The sequence below is a fragment of the Amborella trichopoda genome, chromosome 6 (assembly GCF_054954075.1).
Source record: "Amborella trichopoda isolate Santa Cruz 75 chromosome 6, AtrichopodaSantaCruz75HAP2 v2.0, whole genome shotgun sequence".
In the NCBI taxonomy this organism is placed as follows: Eukaryota; Viridiplantae; Streptophyta; class Magnoliopsida; order Amborellales; family Amborellaceae; genus Amborella; species Amborella trichopoda.
This window is the reverse complement of record NC_142341.1, coordinates 7,032,922-7,057,919: the sequence shown is the minus strand read 5'-3', so window position 1 is coordinate 7,057,919 and position 24,998 is coordinate 7,032,922. Positions and strand designations below refer to the sequence as shown.

The window sequence follows — 24,998 nt, the reverse complement described above, 5'->3', positions numbered from 1 at the left end:
GAAATAACATTAAAAAGAGGGTGCAGTTTGTATAGAGCTAACACTCTAAACAAGCAACTTAGAGCCCATTCAAATAGTATTGAGAAATATGGTTTTAATATTGAAAATCTTTGTGATAGCATATATTTTTATCTTTAATTATAAATTTTAAAGCTTTAAAAATAGTGTAGATGAAGCAGATCTATGAACACTTGAAAAACTTGAAAACTGACAGTCCAAAAATGCATTACAATTTGCATTATTTTCAAAACTTGAAATCTATTTTTTTCTCATATCCATGCATCTTGATGTCAAGATGATCAATTTAAGGATATTTGGGCATCAAAACAACCTCTTCTAGTAGGCTTTAATTTGATTGTTTAGAGCCTCGGCTCTATATAAACTTTTCCCTTAAAAATAACTATTATATGGGAAATTTTACTTTTCAATATGACATAAATATTTCTTTATTAGGTGCAGTTGGCATTAGGATACATCCATAGGTGTAGAGGTAAGATGCACCTTCAATTTTTATCATGGTGTATAATTTTGATGTAAAATGTTCTTAGGATTATCTCAAAATCTATTTTTATATCTAATTATAAATTTAAAATTTCAAAAATGAAAAATCAGGTAGATCTATAAACATATTAAAATCTTGAAAATGGACAGTTGTCACACCCCAAGAATTTTCAATACTGATATTCCTGAGATGTGACAGTCAAAACATATATATATTTCTTGATAGGACAAATTTACAGTGGAGAATTCTTATAAGGTAACAAAAGAAAGTTAGTACAATAACAATATCTTCCAAGGTTGATCCCGACTAGCACTCAAAATGAATCCACATTTATCCTGAAAAAATGTTTACCATAATTTGATGAGTTTGGCTACTCAGTAAGTGATCATCATAATCTTAAAAATAATCATGATTGAAAGATATCAATATTTTCAAAAAGGAGATCTATTAATAGGAATGCATTAACAATTTCACTTTAAAAAATGCATAATTAAGTATAATCCGAATAATTGAAATACATATCACATTTTAGCATCAATGCATAATTAAAAAGATTTTACAAAATACCCTACTGGCGTCCCAAGTAGGTCACCTATATACCCCATCAACGTCCTGATAGGTCCACTTAATCTCTATTGACGTCCCATATAGGTCCACTTAATTCCTGCAGGTCCACTTATACCTCACCGACGTACTGGATGAGTCTACTTAATCCCTACCTAATCCCAGATAGGTCCACTTATACCTTACCGATGAACCGGATGAGTCCACTTGCATACTTAAAGTATTTCTAAATCTCTTTAAATATTCGAAAGCAGCAATATTATGTACTCAACGTATCACTGAAATCATTAATATGAATCTCACTGAAACCATTAATAACATTCACTTTAAATAACATTTCAAAAATAACCAATCAATTATTTTGGGCTCAAATTTAGAAAGGTAGCAGTTCGTAAAGGCATTCTAGCATAATTGCCAGTTTAATATATATAGAAAAAACTCTTATAGAATTTCAAGAATACGGAATTATCACAATTTATGGGATATCAATTTTCACAACAATGCTATAATCAATTGCAAATATATCAATTTTTAAATAATAAGGCAGTCATTTGCACATCAATTTTACAATATCTAAATATTCAAAAATAGTAGAAAGAAATATCACAATTTTACTAAAAGCAGAAATATCACATAGATTTCTAATAATTTTACAGTATCTAAAATTTTCTAACAATAGACAAGAAAAATAAATAAATTTATTTTTCTAAGAACTTACGGCATTTAAAATTTCTAACATAGATAAAATATCACAATTTTTATTAAAAAGATTATTTTTCAAGATAATGAGGTCGTGTGCGCATAAAATTTATCGCGCCTAAAATTCAGGATAATAAGCAGAAATAATTATTTCATTTTATTTTTAAAAAGAATGGATTATTTTTCGAGACAATGAGGTCACTTACACACAAAACTTATAAAATAAAGATCCTGGACGGAAATATCACTATTTTTTAAAAACAGACTATTTTTCAGGAAGACGATGTCACTTACATTAATTCTGAAATTGAGGGAGCATCCGTTTTGGATGTTGGCTTATCATATGTGTTATCATAGTCTCGTGTATATGGTTCATAGACCATGGTTAGAGAGAGAGGTTATAAATGGAGAAGGTCTAGTACAGAGAGTTGTGGTTTGGTAGAGGAGATAAACGAAAGAATCTCCTTTATTGTTGAAGCAGAGGATGCTTCTTGAGGGAGGGTCGATGAGCTGTTAATGAGAGAAAAAGAGAAGCCCCTTGACCCCAAAACGCAAAGAGAGAGAGAAGGAGTGACACAGGCTAATCAAAAGGATACACCTCATATGCAAGGTGTACCTTAAAGAGGTGTTTTTATAAAAACTTTAAGTGGTGGACCTAAGGTCCACCCAAGTAAAATTGAACCCTCGAGTATATTAACAATAATATCATTTATTTATTATTAATATATATTATTGTTAATATAAAAGCAACAATATCTTAACGGTATATTAGTATTATTATTATTATTATCATTACTAATATATATTTATTATTTTATGATTTTATTTATTTATTTTTTATACTTATTTATGTTAACACCATTAATATTATTATTATTTTTTATTTTTTATTTTTTTGAAAGTTTAGGATTGTTACAACAGTGTAGATAATATGTTGTAAAATGCACTATTTTTTATACTTAAAATCTTTTTATTTTTCATAGTCATACATCTCGAATGTCGAGATGATCAATCAAAGGGGTTTTCAACATTAAAACTACCTTTTCCGATGGATTTTTGAGGGCCATCCGTAGTTCTACATTCTAAAGTAGCATCCTTATATAAACTTTTTCCTTCTTTTATTTCACACAACCTGCAAAGCAATTGATTTTAGAGAAACACATCCCTTTTCCCTTTGAGTTTTGGCAAAGATGATTGACTCTGCAATTGATTTATTCATGTTTGTGCATTGTCGCCATCCTTTGTCAAAATGGATGAGTATTAAAAATTAAATCATCATCGTCAAAGCCTTTGCCCACCTAATTGGGGTCAACAGTATTAAATCATCATCGTCAAAGCCTTTGCCCACCTAATTGGGGTCAACAGTATTAAATCATCATCGTCAAAGCCTTTGCCCACCTAATTGGGGTCGACAGTATTGAAAATTAAATGTAATCAAGAAATAGTTGTTTTTGAAGTATTTGTTCCCGAAACCAAGGGTTAAATTTTATTATGCAAATCAAGTTCAAAACTTGATTTTGGCGGATTTTTATTTTATTTTATAAGGAGTAGGTCATGTAATATTCCACCCATTCTACAATTTTTCCAAAGTTTTTGAGATTTTTTAGAGCATAGTAGGTATTTATTTTATGAAAACCCTAAATCTTATGATCATTATTTGTTAATTTGCCTCTCGCCTCAAACTCAATCCTAGCCCGAGGCAAGTTACTTTGAGTAATAGAGTAAAGGGAAAGCTTTTTATGTTCCATGTAACATATAAGTGCTATCCTCCCCCTTATTCAACCGTTCATTTTTTAATGGAGGGTTAAGATTGTCCCAATCACATTGTCACGTCTCTACACTATTTTATTTTTATTTTTTTTATAAACTATTTTGATACTAAATTTTGGACATTCATTCCTCTATTAAACTCCACTAACAAAAAATATTTTCAATAAAATACAATGACCAAAATACCCCTGAAAGCTTCAAGGGATATTTAGGTCATTATAGTTTATAGAAAAATTATTGTTAATATTTTTTTATAGGTATGCCCCCAATGAGAAGATGGCACGAACCAAATTTCATATTCAGAAAATTTATATTAAAAATCTAAAAATAAAGTACTTTAAGACGTCGGATCTAAGATCAAACGGTGACATGGCTCTCATGATAAAAAATGGACAAGTTGGATGGTTGGGGAGGATAGAACTTCTATGTTTTTGGGAGAACATATAAAGCTTTCCCTAGAGTAAATGGCTCATGAGGCACTAAAAAATAAAAATAAAAATAAAAAGTTAGTTTAAAATAAAATAAAATAAAATTTGTAAAGGTGAAACAAAATTAATGGAAACATAAAAAAATCTTGAAAAACTGAAAAAATATTATATTTAGAAAATTTTGATTTATAGTTGGAGACATTATAAAAAATTCTAAAAAAATAAAAAAAAATATGACAATAAAGAAGCTCACAAATCATTGTAAAAAAAATTCTACACATCATTCAAAATTTTCATATGTTTTTTATTTTTAAAATTTGTTTTTAAGCGGCCGAGTTACACCATTGTGGTCTACAAGGAGCGGTTTTCAGTAACTCGCCCCAAACTGAGGCAAAACAAGTCCAATGGGCTTCAATCCAATGGGCTCCAAAAACTTGCCCGGAGGTGGACTTGGTCGGGCTTCTTCATGAGGCCCATGAGGTCATGACAAACATGACTTTAAGTAGGTTAAGTGGCTAGGCCCCTGTCTACAATTGAAACCACCTTCTCACCGACCATTGCTGCGCGCTAGGAGCTCAGAGAAAGCCACAGTGAGTGCCTATTTTTTTATTTTTTTTATTTTTTAAAGCTCAAAGAAGATAACCCCATATCTAAAAGAGATTTTATTTCTGATTTAGGTTCTTTTTTCTACATAGAGCTTTTTATTTGATTTTCGTTTTTTTTTTCCCTGATTATGCTCAGAGAAAAAAATCCATATTTACAGAATGTTTTTTTTTTAGGTTATATTTTTCCTCAATGAAATAGACCAGAAACATGTATTTTTCTCCAATTTACGCTCCGAAAATTCCCTTTTCTAGTAGTGTGTTGTTCCTTGTTCTTCTGTGAAATCTTCTACTTTTGGCCATATTTTTCTACGAGATCATTTCCTGTATGGAGTAGAGCAGACATGTGCACGTTTTCTGCTATTTAATCTCAGAAAGCTCACTTTTTGACAAAATGTTCCACTGTAACATCATTTCCTGGGTACTAGATCGCAAGTTTAGGACTTCCTTCAATTTAAGCTTCGAAAATTCACTTCGCTGGTGATCGATTCTTTCATCTCCAGAGAATTCTTTTTTCTCATGGCAAGTTTTTCTGCTTTAATAGCATTTCCTGTATGGAATAGACTATGTGCTCTCTTTCAGATGCAAATTTACAAATTTCTATTGGATGATTGGAGTTTTAAACTTCTCTGGTAATGAAGAGATTTGTAGACTTTGCTATGAATTCAGCCATATAGAATAGAACCTTGTAAAATTCTTTCCAATGAGTGTTAGAAAGAGCGTGATTATAAATAATTTGATAATTGATTATGTGGATTGTTACATAGGATTTTAGAAGAATGTTCAATGGATGGATGGCTATGGCCTAATTTTCTTAATGGGCAATAAGCATTGCTGTTTCTGATTTTTTACTTCATCTAATTCTGTAATTCATCTGTTATTCTTAGCATTCAACTCATAAATGATATCAATTGACATTTAAACTTTCATGATCTGTGACACTAATTATGAGCTCTAGAATGGAATTTCTCCACAGTTGTTGGGTTAAATAGGCGTGGCATAGACTTAAATATCATTATATATTGCATATAGAATGCTTCCGTGATTTATGTATGGAGTTTTTTTTTTTCCTTACCTATCACATACTCGGTAAGCCATATCATATGTTCTTTTTTTTTTTTTTTTCCCTGGCAAGAAAATCTTATTCAAAATCTGCATTTTTTACACATCAAATTAATGAAATACATAATGAACAGTTAAGACAGGCAGTTTCCAGCTTTCTCTATACAAAACAGGTGAAGATACCAGCACCATAGACCCATATGGGCTTGAATTTTAGGCTCATTAGGTTAATGGGTTGGGCCAGGGCTTTGGTATTTGGCTGACCAACCGTTACGTAATTTTTCAGTTTCAATTGGAGGGGAGGATTCCTGTCACTGGACGGTAGAATTACCTTAATTAAAGCAACCTTGGCTAGCATCCTTGTCTTCTAGATGTCTCTCTTTAGGATCCCCATGTCCATTGCTAATCGTCTTGAAAAAATTATGAGGGATTTCCTGTGGAATGGGGATTCCGAGGGCCATAAATCCCACCTGGTTGCTTGGGATAGAATTTGCACTTCAAGAAAGAAAGGAGTGCTTGGAATCAAGAAATTGACCCTCATGAACTCTGCCCTCCTTGGCAAATGGTGGTGGAGGTTTACCTCCCCACATCCTTTACTGTGGAAAGAAGTCATCTCCGTTAAATATGGTGTTGGAGACAATGGGCAGCTCCCTTCTTCTTGCTTGCATCGAGCCTCAGGTGCTTGGAAGTTCATCTCTTCTATTAAATCTGCCTATAGCAGCCTCATTAGATTCATGATTGGGGATGGGAACCGAGTCAGATTTTGGAAAGATATTTGGCTAGGAGATTACTCACTACACCACCTATTCCCATCCTTCTTTCTCAAAAAAAAAATATGACATACAAGTCCAAAGGGCTTCAAAATAATGCTCCGAAATGGGCCAGGTTGGGCTCCTTCATAAGGCCCATGGGGTCCAACCAGACCTGAATTTAGGCCCTCTAGGTTAAGTGGCTAGGCCCTGGTCTGTCTGGGCCCAGGCCAAGCAAGTCGAAAGCACCTTCTCACGCTCTTTTTAGTTCAGCCCTTTGGCCATTTTATCGAGATTTAACAGCTATTCGATTAGAGATTATAATAACTTAGGCTATATTTCAAATCGATGGTTTGCAATGCACACCCCAGAAACCTATCATTAACTTCTTTACAAAGTTTGTATCACCCCAAATGTCAATGTTTTTGCAAGGTTTTAGAGAGAAAGAGAGAAAGGAAATAGCAGATTATTTAGAAAAAGCCACTATAAATGCCAATATTTTTGGAGGAGTTTAAGGAGAGAAAGACGGGAAATTGGGGATTTATAGATGGAAAAGCAGTGGTTGTAGAGAGATAAACAGAAGAACTAGGGTATGGAATGGATGAGAAAGCTTTTCAATGTTAGCGTCTTTTCAGTCTGGGTGACAAACAATAAGCAAATAATATCATATGAAATATAAAATACTTACCAACAGTTAACAACTAAACATTCTGTAAAATATGTTAATTTTAAATGAAATAATCTGTTTTTTATAAAATTATCAATCATCCTATAGGCCCGTAGTAAAGTTTATTGCAAAAAGAGATGTACAAACATGTGGTCATCTTGGAAAGGGAGAAATTTATACAATACTAGAAGTGAGGTTTCAGTAGTTTATACTGTTCATTTTATCTAGACAGTGTAGATTTGACACTATCTCAAGAGACTACTACGTTTTCACATTATTTAGAAGACATGTCAAATCTACACCACCCAAGTAAAATGGATGGTATAGAACATCACAACCTTATCTCTACAAGCAAGGTTGTCACTATAAACTAGACTTGAAAAGGAAAAGTATAAAGATTTAAAACCCAATCTACTTTCAGACCTCGGATTTCGGATATGAAGCATCTTTTTATGTGCCTGTCCACTTCAATTTTTTTTTTCTGAGAAAAATGATCTGCTAATTCTCAAGTGGGTAAAACAAAAAATTCAGATAGTAAAAGCTGTTGCACGTTGCTCTTTCACCCCAGGGAGTAAGTGTATAGTTTGATCCTCGGAGCATAGTATTTTGGAGGTTTATAAACCTGGTTCTTTTGTTTAAAATAAAAGGTGTCTCTCTCATTCCCCTCTTAGATCTGAGGCCCTTCAAGCTCATCATTCGGGTATGTGTAAATAAATTGCTTTCTCTGCTGAACCTTTGCTTTATCTAGCAAACGCTATGTTAACTCATTTATCGCTTTTCATGGGATAAGATGATGTATCATTCTAGGTTTTTCTTCCTGATAATTTAGGGATTTTTCTGATTATTTATCCTTTTGTGGTTGTATCTTATACATTTATGAATATTTTGTCATGTATCTAAAAATAATAGTAGAATTTCACACTTTGTTCCAATATTCACTATTTGCTTCTATCATATGATACATAACTGGATTTTTGTAGTTAAAACACTATTCTCTACACTCTTTTCTTCTTTCGAGAACTCTCCATAAAGAAAATGGCGTGCTTCCGTCTCTATTATTTAAAATTAATGATTAATAATAATAGTACTAATAATAAATCTGTTCAAATAATAATATAACAATAATACAAATGATAATCATGTTCATTTTTTATGTTTACTATGATAATAAAAATATTTAGCCACTTATAAGAATTAAACGGAAACATATTTAGGCAATTGATTTCTAAATTGGTAGCCTGTTTGTGTTTTTGTTGCATATCTGATCTCTCATAATCATCAAAAAGATAAAACCTGATATCCTGTAAACCATGTAGGTTTTACTGATTTCATAACCTCACTTTCTCTTTGTTTTTTTGCAGGTACGTGTTTCCTGATTTGTTTCTTTTATGCTCATTGTCTCATTGATTTTAGTGAATAAATAAGGCTCATAGTTATTGGTAAGAAGAAGGCTGGTTAGTGCAAGATCATCAATCATCATGGTTGCTCCAAAATCAGAGTAAGCATTACCTTCACCACATATAATTCATAATATTTTTTTATTTGGCTTGTCATATTATGTGTGCTGAACTGATGGCTTATCAGGGGAAAAAAAATATGTGCTTGATGTAAGTCCTTTACTTCTCCTTGTCAAGTATTATTTGTTGTTATGGATGGAATTTCTTGGACCTGGTGGCTTTGCTTTTTTATAATTTCATTTTTACTTTTTTTACTTTCTCCAAGTATTTTCGCTGCAGTTTTCAGCCAGTAATGTGAGTGCAACCTAAAAAGTTAGTGAAGTCAGATCATGATTCGATAACAACTTAAAAAATAGAAAAAAAAGCTGATCACTCAATGGTGGTGTAGACTGGGAAATCAAGGAGAACATTTACAGAAGCAAGTAAAGGAATGGATGAGATAGGGTAAAATGGTAGTGTAGACTGGCGATTCAAGGAGAACATTTATGGAAGCAAGTAAACAAATGGATGAGATAGGGTGGCTGCTCATGGCTGTGGGACAGAACATGAACCCTCTAGGGGCTTTGTGTGGCATGGATAGATGGCCAGAAAGCTGCTTCATTTAATAGATAGCCCCAATTAGGGGATGGAATGAAGGATAACAAGATTTTGGCCTGACCCCAGCTTGGGCCTCAAACCATTAAAGACTAGCTCCTTAGCCTTTTCGGAATTGCTATGAACCTCTTTGACAAAGTTCAAGATGTGGTACAAGTTGGTGGGACAAACGCCACATGGACTCCCCAGCCCCGATCGATCAGCTACTACGGGCTGTTGTCCATCCCTTCTACATGATTCCACCCAACCATGCATTAAAAAGAAGAGGAAATGGAGATGTTAATGATTTCGTTAGCAAAGCTACGGACACATTATTTATGCCAGCAAAGGGGGACCAACTAATCTGTATGCCTGATACTAAAGGAAATTTCTTAGTTAAATGCACATACCAGATCCTAACTTGATGTTCTATGCAAGTTGCAGTCACCCAAAAAGTTTGGCTCATCCCTGCATTAACCAAGACTCAGATATTTTGGATTGTTAGCTTCCCATGGCAAGGTGCTGATCATTGAAGACCTTGTGAGCTGAGGATTTGTCATCCCTTGCGTATGCCTGAGCATAAGCAGGCCCCATGATCAATAGATCACTTTACTTCTCCATTGTAAGGAAACAAGTAAAAATTTGGGCTTTTGCAGTCGGTATTTTCGGGTTAAATTGGTATACCGTCCCTCAGTCGAAGCCACATTGCAGCAAGGTATAGCCCACTTTTACCCAACCTGGGACTTGATTTTATGGAACCTCAAGAAATGGTTGGTGCTTCAAGAACCAAATCAAGGGGATGAGAGGAGGAAAGAATAAACTAAGATTCCTGTGGCCTCATGGGGGAACCATGAAACGAGTTCTGGGGATATTCACTAAATGACTTCAAATTGAAATAGAGAGAGATTGTGGTTGGCAAATTACCAGGAGAGGGTAAACCTTCAATGTGGATGCCTCCTGTTAGGAGGGTAAAGAAGCTGGACTTTGATAATGGTTTTGTGAGCAAACTGGGAAGAGCAGGCAGTGGGATAGTGTTCTGAGAAATGATCATATAAAGATTGTTTTATGCTTTTGGGGCCCATTACATGATTGCCATACAAACGAGGCAGAGGCACAGGCAGGGGCTCTGCTAACTGGGCTGATGAAATTAGACATAGTTAGAACTAATAATTGAAAGCAACTATGCAACAACCATTGCTTGTGCCAGTAGAAGACTTGAGGCAAGAACATCTTTAAAGGGACTTTTGCTCACAAAAACTGTGTGTAGAGGGAGTCGAACCAATTAATGGACTCACTGACTGAAGGAATGTATGACTCTCCATTAGTAGTATATTTTTGTAATTTTAGTAAGTCATTAGCTGGTATATATTTGACTCTTAGGAGGATATATATCAGTATTCAGCTGGGAGATGGTGCGTAGCTGGGTGTTGTATGCAGACCACATTTTGTATTTGACACACATACTTGTAAAACAAAATTTGTTTGATGGAAACAGTTAGCACTAAAAAAAAAGGCAACAACCAAATTTCATGTTACCTCTTTTTATGTAAAGGGTAAGAATCAAGATTGAGCTATAGTACTTTATTCTGTTTTTATTCATATGATTCCTTATGCACACTTTACTCAATTGCTTTATAGTCTCGAAAGTCTAAACTCTAGAATGGGGTGGAGGAAGGCAGTCTCCATGCAAATGCAGCTGGAGTTTAGGCTAGAAGTTTCTCAATATGACAGTCATCAAGAAGTACACAGAATTATTCTAATTTGATTAATTATCTTGAATTTTTAGGCCATAATAGTGTAGACTGCAGAACAATGTTTAATTTGCCACCATGTAACGAAAGTCTTCTGTGCTTTCAAATATTCTTCAGAATGTGCATTGCTAAAATTTGTGTCCAGAGCTTAGATGGCTCTAGGCATCCAGACCTGAAGTGTATTCTCCTTCTCTGAGAAATAGAGCCAAAGAGTGATGCTAGGTACAAAAAGCTGATATGTTTAAGGGGACGTGTAGTGGCGACTCCCATATTCATATGGCCTCTTTTATTTTAGAATCCTCATATAAATTGTCCTTCCTGGGCTTCTTTTGGCTATTCACAAGGTAAGGGACTCATGTCATTTTCCTTCTATGGTGGACTAAGTAATCAGTTCGACACGTTATATTTAACCTTAATCCTTACTGGAATATAGAGCTAAAGAATGATGCTAGGTGCAAAAAAGTAATATGTTGCATTAAGGTACTTCGAGTGGTGACTCCAATATTTGGGCTAATGCTCTATTAGGGTGTGGGTTTTTTACATTTGTAGCCTCAACGTCATGGCCTCTTTTATGTTAAAATCCAAATATAAATAGTCCTCTTGGCTATTCACATGGTAAGGGTTAAGGGACTCCTGACATTTTCCTTCTATGATGGACTAAATACCCAGACCAACACATTATATGTAGCCTTGATCCTTACAGGAATATTTATGAAAGGGAAAAGTTTATACAAGGGTGAGTCATCCTTACAGGAATATTTATGAAAGGGAAAAGTTTATATAAGGGTTAGGCCCTAAACAATCAAATTAAGGTGCACCTAAAAAATTCACTAGAGGTTGTTTCAATGCCCAAAAATCCTCAAATCAATCTCTTGACCTCTAGATGTATGGACATGAGAAAAAATGGATTTCAAGTCTTGGAAATAGTGCATCTTGTAATGTATTTTTGGACCATCAATTTTCAAGATTTTCAAGTGTTCATATTTTTAAAGCTTCTTTCTAAAAAATACACTATTTTTAAATCTTTAAATTTAATTAGAGATGAAAATAAATTTCCAAGCCATCCCAAAAATTTATAGTATTGTGGCAACATCTTTCTTCACTATTTGAAGGCGTTCCTTACTTTGATCGTCTAGGGCCTCAGCCTTATACAAACCACATCCTTTATAAAATTTTAAGTTTGGCTAAAGAATGAAGGTTACCAATTTCCCTATCTACATTATTTTAAAGCTTTAAATTTATAATTATTGATGAAAATAAATTTTCAAGCCATCCCAAAAATTTATAGTATTGAATCAACATCGTTGGACACTATTTGAAGGCGCCCCTTACTTTGATTGTTTAGGGCCTCAGCCTTATACAAGCCACACCCTTTATAAAATGTTGAGTTTGGCTAAAGAATGAAGTTTACCAATTTCCCTATGTGGGGCTACGGGTGCTTTGTCCATTGATTGCTTTTGCATTGTTATGAATCAGTTGCAAAAAGCATGCATCACTGTCCTAATGCCTATGATCTTATCTAAAATATTTGTTGTGCATGTGAGAGGTTAAGAGTTTAATGATTTTGTAATAAATTTAGTGTTTTCCTATTGTTATGGCCTCTTAAGAAATTTATCGTACATTTGTGCAAGATATGAGCCCTTGGGACCAGTAAACCAACTACCACGAGATGTCTCGTTACGCTAACAACTGAACTCTTTGGGTCCGGGTCTCAATCACCCCTATTTCAATCATGAACAGCGTAAACTGGGTATGGTTAGTATAACTACTCATGCTACTAGAGAAACTACCATATGCTCTACTGTAACTCAGTATGGATCTGCTCATGCAACTGGATGGACTCGGCCGATGTGAGTATAGAATTCCCTGGTTTGAAAGGAAAGAAGAGATTGATTCTAAAGTTTCGGATTCTGGTTCAAAGGCAGTAGGAATCCCGGCCAGAGGAGGTCCTCCAAGACGTGCATTCACTCCCTGGGGGATATCCATCCACTCAAGAAGGTAGGGAGGAGCTGAGGTGAAGGTGACTAATTAGTCTGCAAGGGTAAGTTGGCAACCAGGAAGGCCGTGCCAGGTAGTTCAGCGGCTGAACGAGAACGCCAAATAGAGATGCCGGAGGAACTTGGCATGACAGAGACATTCAAGGTCTCTGAATTGACACCCTACTATGGGCTTAGGAGGAGACGGCTGGAGCAGATCAGCCGGTAGTGAATTCGTGCTTCATCCAAATCTCAGACAGAGTCAATGAATGAATCCGGTTCATTAACAATTCCCAGATTGGAAGTGGCCAAAAAGAAAGCATCGACTTCCCTACCATATCCCAGGGAGACCTAACTGAATGATCAAAAGGTATTGATGAATCCGACAGTAGGGCAGGTGAAGCAGTGGACGGAATCTACTATTTATCAATAGTTCACCTTGTTCTTGTTGAACTGCTAGCAACATGTTTCATTGAGAGGCAGGCTTGTAAGGCTGCTGTCTCCTTTCCACCCACATATGCCTATAATTTATTGCAAACCCATTCCATGAATCCTGAAACTGTCAACAACAGTATCAAACATATGCCATGGGAGGTATTCTGTTTCACCTTCTATCATTTGTTTTTTTTTTGCTGCCATGCTAATTGGTTGGATTTTTTTATTTATGAAAAACTCCTGCTCTGAGAAGTGGAGAAAGTTTGCTTTTAAAGTTGTTCTTGTTGTGGTTTGAAGGATTCATAGCCATCTTGGGTATTGCACCAGAGCAAGTGGAATAGGAAATCACCTCAGATTTTATTAGTGTTTTAAAATGCGGCCGCATCGCCGCATCATGTGGTATGCGGTGGGCTCCGCATTAGAACTGAACGCATATGCGCTTTTGACCTATGTGGCCGTATATGCGCCGCATCAGACCGCATCGTAGCTGCATCCCGCAACCCCTTCTGCTGAATTTTTTTTTTATTTTGCCCTTCGGGGAGGAGCAAAATGGTCTTTTTGACCATCCAAAAATGGGGGAATCTGTTTGGGGGGTATTAAACCCCCTAAACAATGATTTCCAGCCACTTTTGTGGCTTTTTTTTCATCAAATCGAGGGAAAAAAAAATTTGGCAGAAATTTATTTTTCATTTAAATCTTCGATTTGCGCGGTTGTTTGATACTTGGATGTTCCTTTGATGCTTTTGATTGTTAATTTGGGGATCTTAGGGTGAATTTGTGATAAGAAATCGAGGGGCAAAATTTGACTTCAAATTTCAAAATTGACTCTCAAAATGGATGATTGTATTAAGTTATTAACTATGAACTCTTCTTGAGCTTGAATTTTGGTTTGTAATATCACTATTTTGTGCTTATGATTGTGCTTATGCTTGTGCATATGGTTGTTGATGGTTGTGCTTTTGTGCTTATGGCTGTGCTTATGGTGCAAATTTGTGCTTATGGTTGTTGATTGTTTAATGTTTTATGAAGCTAGTTTCAAGTTTCAAGTTTCTAGTTTCTATCAGGGGATAGTGGATAACTAGATACAGAATCTCCGACAGCTAATAATTTTGCAGTTAATCATTAAACTAAAATACCTACTATCACATATATCACTTCCATACCTTTTTCTATGCATTGACCTATTTTTTTAGATGTTTTATAATTTTTTTACATTTATTGACCGCATCGTTGCGATGCTCCGCATCGAGTCGCATCCCGCATATAAAACACTGGATTTTATTGCAGCAATGAAAGCAGATTTGTCCATTATGCTGTGATATGAAAAAACTTTTGGACGTAGATGTTTATTGATAGTTTCCCCATATTGGTATGGGCCTGAAATCATTTATTTGGGCCGAATGGGACAAACAATTTTCTGAGTCTACAAATCTTATTCTCTCATCCTGGAGTGGATTACATGGAATTTATGTTTGATAAAACTTGTTATAATACAAGATTTGAAATCCAACAAGGACCTGATGCCATTTCTAATTGTTCATACAACTGTTTATTGATAGTTTCCCCATATTGGTATGGGCCTGAAATCATTTATTTGGGCCGAATGGGACAAACAATTTTCTGAGTCTACAAATCTTATTCTCTCATCCTGGAGTGGATTACATGGAATTTATGTTTGATAAAACTTGTTATAATACAAGATTTGAAATCCAACAAGGACCTGATGCCATTTCTAATTGTTCATACAACTGATTTTTGTTGATTGTGTTATTTTCCCTTTTGAGCTCAGTCAAAGACAAGAAGTATATTATCCTTGTGAGGCTACTTTTCTTATCTAATAATGATTGGAATATTTTTGTAATTATCACAATTTATCATTTGACTGTCTCATTTTCTCCTGGATTTTTCGTTTGGAAGATACAATCCTCCAGAAGAATTCCAGGAGGTTAACTTGGATCCACTTGTAGGGATACCTATGACAGACTCAACAGAGCTTTGGCTTATGCAATTGCCTCAAAATCAAGTAACCCTCTTTTTTCTCTTTTCTTTTCTTGCCTTGCTGTTTATCTTTTGCTGCCTGCTGTTGAAATCTTTACTATTTGGGCCATTATCTGTGCATTATTTGCAAGACCTTTCATTTACTTTCTTGTGTTTGTGGAATCATATTTTAATCTCAATGACGAGTTTTTTCTCCTCAGAATATAATGCAATTCAAATCAGATGATGGAATAAATAGAAGACATCTTTCTCTTAAGTTGCACCACAATGGACGAGTTGGCACAGTAGAAAACAACTCTGGTAATATGTCAACTATACTTGAAGAATTTTTCTTTGTGGTTTATATGATTAGCTATAAATCTGTCGTCAAAGTTGCAACTCTGATAATAATAATATGTCAACCATACATGTCATTCTTTCTCTGTTGACCATACTGCTACAAGATGGAAAGTTTCCTGTCTTATATTTCGTAAGGTGATGCAGGTAAGTCATTTTGGGTACTGTATTAACCTATGATAGAGAAAAGGTTCATAAGTTTATATATTCTTATAGTCGCATGAAACAAAATTTCCTTCTTCGACTTGTCATTTATACTTGGTTTTTTTATGCAGGGAGAAAATAAAACTGGAACAATAAAAATAAAAAAAGAAAAGGGTTGAGAGAATATACCTTCTCTGAAGGTCTGCAAGGGAATCCACCCCAAAAACGATATTTTCACATGACCAAATTTACTCAATTCTCATTCTTTGATACCTTTACAATGAAGGGACATGCCCCTTTAAATACAACTAAAAAAAAGATAAATAAAAAGCTAAAAAAACCCAGAAAAAAAGGAAACTCTCTCTCTCTAAAGTTACATATTTCCCTATTTTCTCTCTCACATACAACCTAATTATTTTCTCCCTATTGTCTCTCTCTAAGCTTCACCTTAGCCTTTCTAGGAATAAAAGATAACCATCACTTATTATTTCCTAAACTAAAAGATCTTTACCTTATCTATATGTTATTTCTAAAACCAAAAGATCTTTACCATGCCCTACTAAACTAAAAGATCTTTTCCTTATCTTTATGTTATTTCTAAACCAAAAGATCTTTATTCCCTAAACCTAGATAGGCCTTCTTGGGTGAAAACTCATGCCCTACTAAAAATCACGCACCAAAATCATCATTCCTAAAAAGATAATTAATATATATATATATATATATATTTCTTTTTTCTTTTTTTTTTTTTTGAATTTTTTCCTAATTTTTATCTGCATTATTCTCCTGGGGTGGGAGAAGCTTGACCTCGAGCTTGAAGCCAATCACCCTCTACTAATTGGTGATGTAATCCCACTATGTGACTCGGCGCCTTTTCTTCAATTTCTTCATTAAACCTATTCATCAAGTGCTTTGTGCTTATCTCGAAGTAGAACACATGGATCTCAGGCTCCATCGTGATTTTTTCTTTTTCTTTTTCAAGTTCCTCATAAAACGTGGGAAGATTAAGCTGAATATATGTTTCCTGTCCATAAATTTCTTTATTACATTTGGGATCAGCACCCTAGGTTTGTTGTGGGACTACTGGAGCAAGATCGATGGGGTTGTGAGCAATGTTCGAAAATTCGGCCGCCCGACAACCTAGGCGGTCGCCTGGGTAAAAAAAATTTAAAAACGCTTAAGCGCAGTCTGGGTGGGGGCATTATGCGTTTTTGCTTTTGGGCGCCCGCCTAGGCGGTCAAGGCGCTGCCTAGGTGCTATTGTTTGGGCGCGCCTAGGCACCGCCCGTTGACAACTTGCGGGCAAAGGAAAAAAAAACCTCAGGTGAGGGTAAAATATGTAATATTTTCTCCCTAAAAACGAGGGGAAAGGGTTTTAGAGGGTATTTTAAACCCCTAATAGAAAATCCGTAGCCTTTAGGGTGAAAAAAATCTCTAAAAAATCACTCTTTTATGATTAATCGAAAGATCGATAAATTTTTTATTTTTTCGATTTCTTCCCAAAACGAAGGCAATAGTTCATGGGTGGATTTGGAGCTTCTAATAGTTGATTTTGAGAACTTTTGGCGACTCAATGGACGAGCTTTGCACCGACATCGATTTGATTTTGATATTTTTAAAGTATTATCATATTTAAAAGAGGGTTTTGATTTTATTTTGCTACAACATATTATGTTATGAATCATTTATTTTTTCTTTTACTTTTTTTTTTTATGGTATATTTATATGTTTGTAGTTAAAAGATTGATTTTTTTTGGTGATTTGCTGATTTTTTTCTCATTTGGACGATGCAATTGAGCATATATCGTATTCTTTTATGAATAATTGATTTTTTTTTTGTACAATGTGTCTTTATTTTGATATTCTATTTTTTTTGTTTTAGTTTATTTGATAAATAATTGATTATGTGATATCTTAATGGGTTAAGTGTTATGTGAAAGTGAAACTAAAGTTTTAAAAATGTCTTAGATATTCAATTATTCATTTAAGTCTTATTGTAAAGTAATAGTTAGTGTTTCATGTTTGGGGTGTGAGGGGAGGCGAGGGGAGGGGAGGGCACCCTGTTCCTGAGCGCTTGCCTAGGTGGCCAGGCACCCAAACGGTCTAGGTGCCCTAATCCGTTTTTTTGAACATTGGTTGTGAGCACCTTCTTCACGATGAAGGTTGTTCTCCAACCATTGTAACCGTTGATTCATTTCACGAACTTCGATTCGAACATTGGTCAAACTGTCACGAGCATCCTCCATGACTTTGTTCAAATTTTCTATAGCTTGTCCCTAACGATCGTCCATACAAGGAGCAGGATTAGCTTTGATTATCTTTTGCTAGCATTGTAAAAAAAAACAAAAAAAAAAAAAAAAAGTTTGCTCTGATACCAACTGATTCAGGGAAAAATAGTAATAAACCAAAAAAAGCTTGAGAGTATATACTCTCTCTCTAGATCTGCAAGGGAGTCCACCCCAAAAACAATCCTTTCACAATATCAACTTTACTCAATTCTCATTATCTGATCCTTTGACAATGAAGGGACCTTCTCTTTTAAATACAACTCAAAAGAAGATAAATAAATAACTAAAGAAACCCACAAAATAAGGAAACTCTCTCTCTCTCTCTCTCTCTCTCTCTAAAGTTATGTACTTCCCTATTTTCTCTATCACGTACCACCTCAATGTTTTCTCCCTAGTTTCTCTCTCTAAGCTTCACGTTACCGTTTCTAGGACTAAAAGATAACTATCATTTATTATTTCCTAAACTAAAAGATTTTTACATTGTCTATATGTTATTTCTAAAACCAAAAGATCTTTACCTTGTCTATATGTTATTCCCTAAACCAAAAGATAGGCCTTCCTTGGTGAAAACTCATGCCCTACTAAAACTCACGCACCAAAATTCTCATTCCTAAAAAGATAAATTAAAAAAACAGAAACAATTATATATATATAATTTTGAATTTTTTTCTTAATTGTTTTCTGCATCAGTTTTCTTTCCAATGTAAAATCAATGGATTCAAGTTATTTATATATCATCTTGGCAGGGAAAACATTTGATGTTGTCAGCTATACTAATCAAGAACCAAATGCAACAGTTATCTTGCCAGGAGGTCAGGCTCCTAAAATTGGTGCGTATCATGTGCTTTTTACCTTGCGTGAACTCCACTCAATATTTTGAGCTTAGTTGTGTGAATCATATTTTTATATTTACTGTTAAAATACTTCTTGGGCACTGAATGGAGATATTACGCACAGAATTTGATCAAACACATGTGGACATGTATTGTACGTGACTTTTGATTTCTATTGGTAAAGCATATCATATTGTAATTTTGACTTTGTTACCTCGCCTTGTGTTTGTTTTACAAACTCCCTTTTCTTAATTGATTCACATTGCACGTCTTTATGATTGTTTGTTTCTCACTTGGTAGCTTGTCATTCTGTATATCCATGGAGCACGCTTGCAAGTAGCAATTTTCATCAAATGGATGGCTTAACCCAAATCTATTCATGACTAACCTAGTTATTGATTGGCATTTGTCGGATGTGGTTGATATAAGACTTTCATTCTTAGTCTTGAAATAAAAGTAGTCTCTGTGATTTCTTTGGTAAGAATGGTGGTACTCGTTTTAAATTAGATATTCATTAAGAACAAGATGTTCGTGATCCTTTGGGTTTCTTTTGATGAATGATGGTATTACTTTTGAGGTGTACTTTTGTAAGAACAAGATACCACAGTGATAATCTTTAAGGGTACCACAGTGTCTAGCTTTCCATATAAATCTGATATCTCATACTCGAGAGGAAGGGGTGTTACTTGAACTTCTACCGAGTTTGTTTAAGGGAAACTGCAAAGGGATTCTGTGTGAGGAATTTCAATGGAAGAATATGTGCAAAGGGATTCTGTGTGAGGAATTTCAATGGAAGAATATGGTCATGAGGCAAAGGATGTTTGCTATTTCAGGCCTATTACCTTTTCGTTTTCTTTTTTATTTTTATTTTTGGAGACTGAGTTTTGAGGCCTATGACATAAGTTAAAGGTCATTCCTTTCTTGCTTTGTTGATAGTTTTGAAGAAAAGCTAGAGAATATGTTGTTGTTCATGTCAGTTCAGGATGGGAATGTGTTATACACTCTCAGAAGTCATAAGTAATCTCTAAGGGAGTGGTGGAGAGGGAATTGGAAACCCCAAAAAGGTGCCAGAGGAGGGGAACAGTAAAGCAATGTTTAAAAACTCGGTGATCCGATCCGGAATCGGGTGATCTGGATCGGGAATCGCCAATACTGTTCCGGATTCAGCAAAAAAAGGGGATTCGACCTTTTTCTTTTTATAAAAAAAACACTTGTGACATCATAAATCGAATAAATACGTCATTAAACCGTTTTGCATGGACCATTTTGGAATTTATTGTAAAATACAAGTCATGCCCCTCACCACATGTTAGCCACGTGCTTCTACACTACAAAGCACTCCACCTATCGCGTGCACCTCACGCACTCCCAACAAAGGCTGTTATGGATATTTTATAGCGATTTATATTAGCGTCCCTCTTTGATGTGGGACAAATTGTCTCATTCAAGTCTAAATAAACGAGTACTCTCTCTCTCCACCCATCAACCCCATGCCTGCCCGTCCCCAACCCAACTTATGTAGCTCCTCTCTCTCCCTCTCTCCCTCTCTCCCTCTCTCTCTCTCTCTCTCTCTCTATATATATATATATATAAAATACGTCATTTAATATATTAAATTGCTAAATGATTTTATAAATTATTATTATTATTATATTACGTTATTTTCATATTTAGTCTAACTTGTAATTTTAAATATATTTATAGTTTTTACAAATCTTAATTAATAACTTACTGTTAATTTGTTATTATTACCATAACTTATTTTGTACAACAATAAAACTTTGATATAATTTCGAATTGTATTAAGTTGTTATATAGAAATTCTTGAATCATGTTTATTATAATTAAATTTTGAATATTCAATTGATTGTCAAGTCATAATTATCATGTGAAAATAACTTGTATTGTTCAACTTTATTGTCAATTATTTAATGCAAATACATATTTTAAAATTTTAGGGTTCTTTGACAAATTAATTTTAAAACAATTTATTAATGAACACTGTGAATTAATCTTAGGTGCCCACTAATTTAGATGATTCGTTCGTAGATCGAGTAAATGAATTGTCACGCGAATTCAGTCAATGACACCATTGTGCGCAAGATGAAGAACAACATCATCTTTATTGTAGTCCATATATGATTATATACTTCATCTATGATAATTCTATCATTCTCCTTTTGTTTGATGTAAATCTAATATTTAACAATAGTTCATACAGGGAAAAAATATCTCAATATTCGCATATTGATGCAAAAAAATAAAAGTTATTAATGTAGTATCCCTATTCCTTAGGATTCCTAAAAGACGACATTTATAATGATTTTTAATAATTTTTTCAGATTTTTTTAAAGGCCGAATCCAACCGATCCGGCCGATTCCCAATCCAAAACACTGATTCACCGATCCGGATGGGTTTTTGGGGTGTCTGATCAGGGGCACCGATCCGATTTTTAAACCACTGCAGTAAAGTATTGAGGGAGCGCACTGATCAACTACAAGAATAGAATTAGAATATAATTGTTGGAAACTTGGAATTAGACCCGAGACCAATCTGGTTTTAATGCTCTTTGGTGGATTAATTTGCTCTATTTGAAATGAAGATTCTTTCGGGAGTGTCGAGGATGCTGTCAAGGACCATAAAAGAATGGGAACTATATTTTATTAAGAAAGATAAATTTGATTTTTCCCTTAATCAGACCCAAACTGCAACAGTTGGAAGTGGAGTCTTTCTGAATGTATCAGCCCAATCTTTTAGAAATTATCTAAGATAATTTTCACACACACACACACACACACACATATGCAGGCACACGCATGCATGCACTCACGCACACACGTATGCTGGGCACATGCATGCACGCGCATGTGTACACACACACCTACATGCTCACACACGTGCACACACACGTACACTAGTGAAAACCTTTTCTACTAATTTCTCTCTTTCATGCTTTCACACTTGCAATTTTACTTTAAACATCTATGGATAGTATGGTTGTTGCATTTTCGTAGCACCGACCACTAGTTGCATATAACTATTTATAAATTAGAATCCACATGCTTTTTCGAAGTATTTATAAGTTTGGCTTTCTGACCTTGTTGGCTATATTACCTGCAGTTGGAAAAATTTCACGCAGGGTGTGTCTTGTGAGTAATGCAGATGCTGAAGATGATCTGGTTAAACCATACAGTAAGATCAGTTTTTCTATGTGGATCTTGTATACAATTAAGTACTAAGCAGAAGGAATTTTCTTTTAATGTAGTGGATGATCCTTTTTTATTTCTTGTGCATTATGCAAAACATCTGATTTAAACTAGAAGATGTGGGTAAATGTAATTCATAATTGTTCATGGCATGAGACCTTCTGAACTAGTTATAATAAGCATCCAATTTGGATTTCACTAGCCAGATTCATACTTTTTCTTTGAGGCCATATAATCTTAATCTGTTTATTTTGGACATTGGATACCAGACAAATTTTGTAACTCATTTGAAGTGATGTTATGTAAACTCTTTTATTCTCATTTATCAGCTGCAAAATCCCTCTCTCTCTCTCAATGACTATGTACTCTCAGGGACTCCATACACGTCGCTGAAAATTGGGCAAAAAAATTCAAGGAAGAGTGAATCAAAACGTTTATATCTGGCCAGTGGGGAAAAAAGTTCACGAAAGGTCGGTTTGATATCATCAGGAGAAGAATCAAGGGCTCACAAACACAAAAAAAGTGATGAAACCCCATCTTCTGCCTTTTTTGCTGGCAATTCCAATAAGGAGAAAGCACCATCTTCTCGAGGAGATGCAAAGCATCGAAAGGTCAATAAAGAAGGTTTCAGAACCCCATCTTTGGGTTCTGAGAAATCTCGTGGAGGATCTTCTGGAGCTTCAGTTGGACGAAAAAGTGGGACTTCTGTTTCTGGTGTACTTTCTGGTAGTCCTGGGAAAAGGAAGACTTCTGTTTCTGGTGTGCTTTCTGGTAGTCCTGGGAAAAGGAAAGAGATAAAGTAAGTCAAGGAATGCCTTTTTTTTTTCTTCTTTTTTTTTTTTTTTCCAGTTTTTGGTTTTATGCTTTCAAGTTATGAAGAAACTGATGCTTTTGCATTTTTCTTATTTATGACCATTTTCATATTTTTTTGAAGAAGTTTGTAACTTCCAAGGAGGGTCTTGATTCATTTTTGAGAGCAGAAGAAGAATTCTTGAATTAGTTTATGATCAGTATGTATTCAGACTCCAGCATGATGAAGTTAGAGAGAGCATGGTATTTTTGTGGTTTTTGTTTGTTTGAAGTTTAGAGAGAATGAGATTAGAACCGAGTATATGGTTCATAATATTCACATATCTCAGCCTATATTAGAAGATTTGGCTCCTTGGAAAGTTCAGAATTGGTGGCTGGTACTGTGTGGTTGAGGTTTGTGAAACTTTTGTTGGGCTTTCGCGCCCCTTTCAACCACCCAAGTTGTCAGAAAATGAAACAATAAAATGTGTTCTGTTAATTATTATTCCAAGCGTTTGATTGAATTGGGTTTCATTTTCTGAAATTGGAATGGTGAGGGAAATCCAAATTTGGTTTGATTTAATCATTTGAGTCTGGATATTTAGAGGAAGATCTTAATGATTTTTTTTGGAATACAAGGGAAATGTGAGAGTTTTTGGAAATTAAAATTTAGGTAATTTGAGATTTTGGATAATCCAGATGGTCATGGTTTCCAAATCGAGAACAATTAGCGAACAAATTTTGTGATGGAAGATTTTTGGTTTTTTTTATGCAATTATCAGCAGTGTTCTGGGACACGACTCACCCGAGTCTACTAGGGCACATAAATTACTCGGACTTTTTATTTGTGTATAACTCGGCATATAAAAATTTAAAATAATTTTTTTAAAAAAGATTGTAGAAATGTTATATAAATTTTATTCGGGAAAGTTTATATGGAGCCGAAGCTCTAAACAATCAAATTTGAACCTATATCAAAAGTTTCACTAGAAGAGGTTGTTTTGATGCCCAAATATCTTCAAATTGATCGTCCTGGCATCAAGATGTATGGACATGAGAAAAAATGGATTTCAAGTTTTGGAAGTAGTGTATTTTGTAATGCACTTTTGTATGTTAATTTTTAAGATTTTCAAGTTTTCATACATGTATCGATCTACACTATTTTTGAAGCTTTAAACTTTATAAATGAAGATCAAAATCTATTTTAGGGAGTGTGGTTTCCGTAAGGTTGCAACCTTAAACAATCCAACTACAAATTTTATCATAATATATAATTTTAATGTAAAATGTTCTTAGGATTATCTCAAAATCTATTCTTATATCTAAGTATAAAATTTTAAATTTAAAAAATGGTTAAAATCAAGTAGATCTATAAACATATGAAAATCTTGAAAATGGACGGTGGAGATAATATGTTGTAAGATGCACTATTTTTGAGACTCAAAATCTTTTTATTTTTCATAGTCATACATCTCGATGTCGAGATGATCAATCACAGGGTTTTTCAATATTAAAATAACTTTTCTCGATAGATTTTTGAGGTGCATCCGTAGTTCTACATTTTAAGGTTGCAACCTTATGTAAACTTTTTTTTGTATTTTTTAGGCTATCACAATGATTTTAAAACTACATTTCTCGATAATGTTTGAAGGTAGGCTCTAATTTCATTGTTTAGAGCCTAGGCTCTATACAAACCACACCTTTTTTTAGAAGTTATCGATGTTTTTAGCAAAGATTGGTGAGTGTTTTGTGTCATAACTTCTATATTATTTTTTATGTTTTTTAAAATATAAAAAACTGTAAATTATATTTTAATCCATTTTCTTTCGAATTTTAAATCTTATTTTATTTTTTAAAAGTTCATTTTTATTTTATTTTACTCCGATTCTTGTTTGGAAGCAAATTCGATCAAATTCAATCGAGAGCCTGTATAGAAAGGGTTGCATTGGAGAGAAAGAAAGGGACGCAAGAGGGATGGACGGGACTGGAAGAGAGAGGGGCCGCTTATTTTACAAAAGGAGATCAACCATTCGGCAAGCATGATGAGAGAGAGAGATCTGCTATTGGGCAGGTGTGGTGAGGAAGAGAACGAGAGAGACAGGGAGGATGTCGGGGTGGCTGTGTTGGGTGTCTTCTAGAGAGAAAAAGGGTGGCGAGGTGATATGGGAG

At 34.6% G+C, this 24,998-nt stretch overlaps 1 protein-coding gene across 4 annotated transcripts; it reads left to right on the top strand.

The window, feature by feature from the left end:
• Positions 1–4,310: 4,310 nt before the first annotated feature.
• On the top strand, positions 4,311–23,214 carry LOC18434307 (mediator-associated protein). 4 transcript variants are annotated; one of them, XM_020667326.2, is made up of 9 exons: positions 4,493–4,553; positions 8,405–8,541; positions 12,456–13,394; positions 15,153–15,258; positions 15,434–15,533; positions 18,747–18,830; positions 21,955–22,026; positions 22,413–22,839; positions 22,975–23,214. In XM_020667326.2, exons 4-9 carry the CDS (start codon positions 15,211–15,213, stop codon positions 22,982–22,984), a joined length of 741 nt encoding a protein of 246 aa, XP_020522985.2. In that variant the 5' UTR covers positions 4,493–4,553; positions 8,405–8,541; positions 12,456–13,394; positions 15,153–15,210; the 3' UTR covers positions 22,985–23,214. The 4 variants fall into 4 exon arrangements, with proteins under 4 accessions (XP_011623390.2, XP_020522985.2, XP_088724988.1 ...); XM_011625088.3 differs by lacking the exon at positions 12,456–13,394 and having other exon boundaries at positions 4,311–4,553; XM_088868862.1 differs by lacking the exon at positions 12,456–13,394 and having other exon boundaries at positions 4,541–5,087.
• Positions 23,215–24,998: the final 1,784 nt, after the last annotated feature.